Below are 7,299 nucleotides of genomic sequence, written 5' to 3'. Positions count from 1 at the left end.
TCGGACAAAATTATATTTCAGTGCTGAGGGGCCTAGGTAGCTGCAAATACGAAACGGAATATATAAATTGGGAAATACAATTTCCGATAAAAATGAACTTAGTTCGTTCACTGTAGTGAATAGTTCTTTGTTGATAAGTTCGTTCATGAACGACGTATTGTCATAACGACCGGCGAAATTCGAACACAAAACAAAAAAATATCGAAAATTGTCCAGTTCTGCAGAAAACAGAAAAAGAGAGATGACGGAAAAATGCAGAGACACTAAGCGTACGGGCATCTACCGCCTCAGTGGGAAAATCACCGACTTGCGGCTGGATATCAAGCTGCGGCACCTGAGCGAGTGGCTGCCAGTCCCGAAGCTGGACTACGCCGGAGCTGGAATCTACAGCACGCCCAGCGCCAGCACCGTAGTAACCGAACGGAATTTCTATGACGACTGCTTTATTTTTGTGCCGATGTGCGACGATCCCATTTTCAGCGAGGGCTTCGGCAAGCAGATCTACTACAACTACTACAATCTGGGCAGAGGCTCGACGCGCTGGAGCTCGAGCTCCCAACGTAGTTACAGCACATTGGTCAATCCCCGGGGAGCCCTCACGCTCCAGCCAGAGACGGAGACGGAGCTGGAGCAGGATCGTCCGTCAGAGGCGGAGGCGGAGGCGGAGGCGGACACTGAGACGGAGAGCCAGGCCGCTCAGCCCCAGGAGCTGAACATGTGGAACGAAATCAGCGACGCCAGCCGGGCCTTCTACGCCCTCAACAAGGAGCTGTGCAACGGGTGCACGGCAAACCTGCAGATTGCCTGGCAGCAAAAGTACTTCAGTCGTGCAGAGCTAGAGACCTACAGCCAGGATGCGGACACCTACACTACGCAGCTGCAGCGCCGCTACCACCGCTGGGCCCAGGACATCATAGAGCTGCAGCAGAACCATCTGCTGTTGGAGGAGGAGCAGCAGGAGCTGGCAAAAGAGGAATTGGTGCACGTGCACCGCAGGATACACAAATCGAAGCGCTGTCGCAGTGGGTCGGACACGATGACGTGGTTCCCCAACGGGGGCAGCTCCTCGGCGTCCATGTCCCAGGTGTCGGTCATAGAGGATCCGAACTTCGCGGCCCGCACCTGCCTCATCCACACGCTGATCGAAGCGGACGGCGAGGAGCACCTGCCACAGGAGGCGCGCCAGTTCCACGCCGACGGCTTCCAGGTAATGTACGTCTTTGCCGACCTGCAGGAGGACACTCTGCTGGTGACCATCCGGTACTCGCCTGCGCTGGGGCTGGTCTATGTCTATCCGGACTTCACCTGCAGCGCTGACGACATGGACTACGAGGTGGTGATCGACAGAGTCGACGACTGCCGCCAGCTCTACTGCTACGGCTTCCAGAGCGTCACGCCGCTGGAGGCGGTGGGCAGCGAGGAGTGGAACATGCGGATGGAGGGCCTGCTCAGTGGAGGGAGCTCAGAGCACCAGCAGAGTGAGGAGACGAGCGTGGGGTCAGATGAGGAGTTTCCTGTGCCTCCGAATGCCAGCTCGCAGGACTTACTGGACTACTTCCAGGGACAGCGGTCCCTCACCACGGAGCTACGTATCCTAAGCCACTTCGAGATGCCGCCCAAGCGGATGCGCCGCGTCTCGCTGCTGCTGGAGATACATGAGGCCCAGCACTTCGAGCACCCCAACATCCATGTGCGTTACTTCATCCAGCCGCCTCCCCACACCATGGTGGAGACGATGGCGACCGGCAGCAATCCCTTCCCTTTGCGCGGCGCCACAGCCACATGCCTGGGCGCGGGCGACTCCCGTTGTGCCCACCTGGCGCACTGCTGGCAGCTGACGCTGCTCTGCGAGGAGCAGTTCGATCCCGTCCACCTGCTCCACGTCTACTTCGAGGTAATCAGCATCGACGGATGGCAGCGCGAACGCTGCGAGGGCTATGCCCACTTCGCCTGCTCCCTGATGGACCCGCTTCCACCGTCTTCCGGCGAAGGCCTGCGACTGCAGTGCACCCGTCCGCTGGGCAGCTGGCTGGACACCCTCAACCGATACTTCATTGGCGGACGCCAGAACTTCGACTTTGTGGCCTACTTCAGGGGCCGTTCCAAGCCCGAATCCAGTCTCCACACGCGCCTCAGTCTGGACACCGCAAAGGCCATGCGGAACACTGGCTCACTGGTTTTCCGCATTCGCAAGCTACAGCAGGGCCAGCCGGAGATGCTGGTACAGCTGAAGATGGACATGGGCCCGAACAGCAGCGAGGAAAGCGAGACGGACAGGAATAGCACGCTGGACGAGGTGATAGCTGCCTTTGTGCAGGCCAGGGAGCGCATTCGGTCGCTCTTGGGCCACCAAGCCTCGTATTGATAGGACCTCTGCACTCTTCCGCTTCCTTCCATGCGAAAACTAGACTGAGTTAGCCGCTTCGTAGCAGCATTAAGAAATATAATATAAGATTATAAATAATTCATCTGTGATGGAGTCGTAGATGGAATGTGGGCCATTATATTCTGGTCTATACCAGTCCTATCGTACTTTATAGCTCTTTGAAAGGACTTATGTCCTGGACTTATGTATCCGGGCTTTCCTTAAGGATACAACTGATATATTTTCGATCCCAAAATATGGATGGATTTATCTCCAAAGGCACCTGCACCAGAGCACCTTTTGCAGCCACCATTCTCCTGGCACTACTAGTGTATTATTCTTATTATTACTATATGTGGATGACCTCTCCCTGTATGTTTGGACTTTTAATGGAAGTTAAGCAGCACTTTGGTGGGACTTATTTCCCAAATCCTGTCAGTAGACTCTCTCAATTTTGAGATTTTCAATTTCTTGAGGCGGTATCTCAGGTGAGACCTTTGGGGAGGGGACCAACCGTCCCCTGGTAATACTCCTTGCAGAAGAATAGAACACACTCCGGAGTTAGTTTAGCCATTTTATTTACTACTAATATCACTCAGTGTATATACATAGATTCGTTTCTTGTCTTTTGTCGGGGTTGGTGTGTTTGTGTTTGTGTTTTTTGTGTGCTTGTGTGTGCGTGTGTGCGTGTGTGTGTGTTGTTGTGTGCTTGTGTGTGTGCGTGTGTGGTGTAGATATACATATTATACTATATATCAATATATATATATAGAGGTATAATATCATACAATATTGTGCATTGTATATAACACTAAAAAATGATACAAACAAAAACAAAATTTCACTATCTTTTTACTCTGGTTGTTGTTGTTGGATGTGTGGTTCCTGTTGGAGTTGCACTTAAACCTAAATACTTGCAGCTGTAAGCGGGGGCGCAGGGGAGCGGGACTGGGACTGGGACTGGGGAGGGGGATTCGGGTGGATACCTATGCTACGGGCAGGTACTGGCGCGATGGCGTCACCAACGGCACTTTGGGTGCCTGGTAATCATAGCCGTTTCCATACTCATTCACGTTGCCGAATCCATTGCCGTTTCCATTTCCAAATCCATTTCCGTTGCCAAATCCATTGCCGAATCCATTGCCATTGCCATTGCCGAAGGCTCCATTAGCATTGCCGTAGTAGTCGCTGGACTGTGTCTGCTGGCCACCGAGGTTGGGGGAGCTGAAGAGCGGGCCGTTGGCCCCATCCTTCTGGGGCGTGTAGCTGTAGTCGTCGCCGCTCTGGCCGCTGCCGCGCAGGGGACCGGCCTGCTCAGGGTTGAGGCTCTGCTGGAGGAACTGGAAGCGGTTCTTGTTGCCCAACAGACTGCTGGCATCCACGGCGGGCCTCTGGCCAGCTGCGACCAGGGGCTGGGGCCTGCAGACACACACAAAGATCACACGATAAGGATATCTCCTTCGGAACTCCGGCATGTTGTGCAAAACTTACTCGGGAATGTCCAGATCCAGTTCGGTGATGGGATGGTAGCCGAACTCGTCGGCCGTGTAGCGGGTCTTGTAGCGCTTGCCATCGGCGCCGGTGAAGGAGTACGACCCACTGACCACAAAGGTCTTGTCGTCCTTCAGTTTTCCCACGCTGCTCACCTCAATGCCGTTCTGCGTCTTCAGTCTGCGGAGGGAATAGGGAATGGGGAAAGGGCATCGCGGACTTAGTACAGCTGCAGCGATAGACCGATGCGAATGATGCCGTTGTACTCACTCCAACTTGAACTTCTTGCCGGAATTGTAGTTCTGCAGCTTCTCGGTCTTGGCCTTCATCACATCGCCGCTGAAGTGCACCGCCGGCTTGTCGTCGTCAATGTCCTCCGGCAGGGTGTAGATATCGCTGGGATCGTACTTAAACAGATCCAGATTCCGGTCCGTCAGATGCTTCACATCGGCCACCGCCAGCGCCGCAAAGCAGGCCAACAACAACAACTGAAAAATGAAGAGCAGAAAACGGAACGGAAATTAGTCAAAGGAAATCGATCGGGACAAGTCCCTCCATTTATCCACAGATATATCTAAACACATGTCCAAGTCGCACGGCATAAATCACTGACAAAATAGCTGGGCGCTTTTTGCAGTTAATGTTTTAATTTCAGACGAAGTCTTTTGCATTTAGCATTAGCGGCCAATTAATCAAAGTGGCGTGCGCTTTGCCAGCGTTTTGCTGGCGGCTTTGCCAGCGCTGGAGTCGCGCATCAGTCGCGCTGTGGCCGCTTTGTTTTATTTGCCTTGACGTCGTAGTCGTCGCATTGTCTCGCGCGTTTCTTGGGGTTCCTTGTTGTTGCTAGAGCGCCAGCTAATACGTTTATTTGATTTATTTGATTTAGTTTTGGGACGAGGCAGTAATGGTTATATGTCTGTTTTTAGTCGCTTCAAGATTTGTCATTCGATGATTTCGCCTCTTCTGACCGCTGAAACGGGGACAGAGCAGTAGCACCTCAAAGTTGATAGATCGATCTCTTAATGGAAAGCAATGGAAAGCCTTCTTTCCACCAGTAAGCTTGGCACTGCAAGCTGTGGAACCTATCAGATTCCATTCAGATGGAAGCTTTCATCCTTGTTGCCTTCCATACTGTTACCACAGTCTTCCCTCAATTACATATATAATTTTTCATGGAGTTCCATTTGGAAGGACAATGCAATAAATCTTTTGCGTTTACACTTTCACTGCATCCTTTTTTCACATGCGGCACCATAAAAAAATGTCTCGATTTAGCATCTCTTATTTATATTAATTTTGTCTCTGTTTCTGATTCTGTTTATTTTCTTGTTTTTTTGTCGGTCACTTACAAAGCTCTTCATGTTTCTTTGAGCGGGTTGAGAACAAAAAATTCAAAACGAGGATAACGGAGGCTGAACGGATCTGGCTTTGAGAGAAATTCCACTTTCAGCTGGTAAGCTGTTCCGGTGCGCACAGATTCTAGCAAATAAATACAACCGATGGCACCGTCTCGTTTCCTTTTATACTCGTGTGAGCGGCGCGCGGTTTGCCGGAGAACGAGAAAACGAAAAAGAAGCAGTGGCGAAGCAGAAGCAGCAAGCAGCAAGCGAAGACGAACCGGACAATGTGCTGCCTCGCGCTGCTTTTCTGCTGCTTGAATTACCTCTGCTTTGAATGTTTTGCTTGTGTTGTTGATGCTGGCCAGAGCTTTGTTCTTGTGCTTCTTGTGATTCTTTCTACGCCGTCTTCATGCTGCATGTGATTCTGTTCTGCGACGCGTCTGCTGTGGCATGATGTTGATAGCGATGTTTAATTGATTACCTTCTTTAATCAACTGGTTCATTCTTCTGCCTGCAGCTTGCACTGCTTCTAGTGCTGCCAGTACTGCTTGCTGTTATGCTAATTCTGCAAGTACTTCTTTTTCTACTGTTTAATGGGAAATTTCTATCCTAAACTGCTTGCTGTTTCTTATGCTTCTCTTATCAATGCTTTGTCGCTCTCACTACTTTTTGTGCTGCTTGTTTTCCGTTTCTGTCAATGCTATCAATTCTGCTTGGCAGATGCCGACGCGTCGCCCTGTCTCTGCCACTCGTAGAATGATGTCTGCGTTTGTCGTTTGTCATCTGTCAGTGAGACGGGGGGAGGGAGGGATTAGGCTGGCAGGCGGGCAGGGGGGTTGGGGGGCTAATCACCCATCCATCCATCCATCTATGAATCGGACCTGAAGATGTAACTGTTTAGGGCCGGCCATCGTTGTTGTTGGGCGGTTTTTGTGTGCCTCGATCACCGTGGACAGTTCCGACGGACCCCGCATGGAAATCTGGTTTCGGACAACAAAATTAGAAAACCGCCATCATCGAATTAGCATACACGTTTAATGATGGCTTTTTTTCGCCTCTTTTTTTGGCGTGAGTATCGCCGTCTATCTGCCCGAATCCGTACGAATACGAGTATACATATGCGTAAATTTAAATCTACGTTAATTTTTTATAAAGCATGGAATACGAGTCAATATAAGACACATACATACTAACGGAGATAGGGGTTAGGGTGGAGCAGAGTGAAGTGGAGTGGAGTGGAACCTGCACGGAGACTGATAAAATATGCGTTGATTCACGATTAACGATTAGCCCAGGTACCAGTTTCAGCGGACACTGGACCGTAAACAGTAAACCGTGGACCGTGGACCCCCTCCTGCGGATCCAAACTTCGGATAACTCTGTTGAATGAACCAAAGCGTTCCAATGCTGATTCTAATTCTGAGCAAGAGATCGGAGATCGAAGATGGGCGATTTGTGTACACTTAGCATATTTTATCTATCATCGTGATGATGATCGTGAGGATCATCATCATCAGATGGTGACTGTGATTACGATCAGCGTCCAAGAGACACTATTCTCATATGGTAATGGTCTCAAATCTCGTTCAGCCTTCGCTTAATTAGCCGTTCCGTTTCGGGCTTATCATATTTATCAACACTTCGGTTCTCTTCTACAATCCGGCGGCTCTCATATCGGATCGACAGTCTCTCTACGAGTATGCCAATTCCTAAGTCTTGGCTACCGCTAATCATTGCAACCGACCCACAGGGTCAAATTCATTCCAGTATGCTACGTTCATTGGAGAGGCTTTTTGGCCTTTGTCTGGGGATTCATTCAAGTTCTTAAATCATCTGAATATTAGTTGTTGTACTTGCAGTATTGGCCATAAATACATGTATGTGGATTCCTGTTTCATTGATAATTATGAATAGGCCGTAATACCATACCAATTGATGTCCAATTTTCAAGTCTCTTAAAACCATAGCCATTCGTTGTTGTGGGGGGTACATTTGGGTTCTTCAGAGGGAGTGAGTCCTTGGCATCAAAATCTGATGGCTTCGGATCGGACAGCGATGGAGAGTGGAACAGAAATGGAACTAGACAGAAATCGAATGGATGGG

At 50.2% G+C, this 7,299-nt stretch overlaps 2 protein-coding genes across 2 annotated transcripts; one reads left to right on the top strand and one right to left on the bottom strand.

Annotated features, from left to right (window-relative positions):
• Window positions 1-241: 241 nt before the first annotated feature.
• On the top strand, window positions 242-2,423 carry LOC6597023 (Meckel syndrome type 1 protein). Its single transcript, XM_002022079.2, has one exon. The coding sequence runs from the start codon at window positions 242-244 to the stop codon at window positions 2,363-2,365; it is 2,124 nt and encodes a 707-aa protein (XP_002022115.2). The 3' UTR covers window positions 2,366-2,423.
• Window positions 2,424-3,145: 722 nt separating this feature from the next.
• LOC6597024 (cell wall protein IFF6) lies at window positions 3,146-5,321 on the bottom strand. Its single transcript, XM_002022080.2, has 4 exons — window positions 5,206-5,321; window positions 4,127-4,344; window positions 3,857-4,036; window positions 3,146-3,784 (listed from the first exon to the last, which is right to left on the bottom strand). The coding sequence occupies exons 1-4, from the start codon at window positions 5,215-5,217 to the stop codon at window positions 3,352-3,354; spliced, it is 843 nt and encodes a 280-aa protein (XP_002022116.1). The 5' UTR covers window positions 5,218-5,321; the 3' UTR covers window positions 3,146-3,351.
• Window positions 5,322-7,299: the final 1,978 nt, after the last annotated feature.

The sequence above is a fragment of the Drosophila persimilis genome, unplaced genomic scaffold, assembly GCF_003286085.1.
Source record: "Drosophila persimilis strain 14011-0111.01,24,50 unplaced genomic scaffold, DperRS2 tig00000431-arrow-pilon, whole genome shotgun sequence".
Classification (NCBI taxonomy): domain Eukaryota; kingdom Metazoa; phylum Arthropoda; class Insecta; order Diptera; family Drosophilidae; genus Drosophila; species Drosophila persimilis.
The sequence above is the reverse complement of the archived record's forward strand: the minus strand, read 5'-3'. Positions and strand labels throughout refer to the sequence as shown.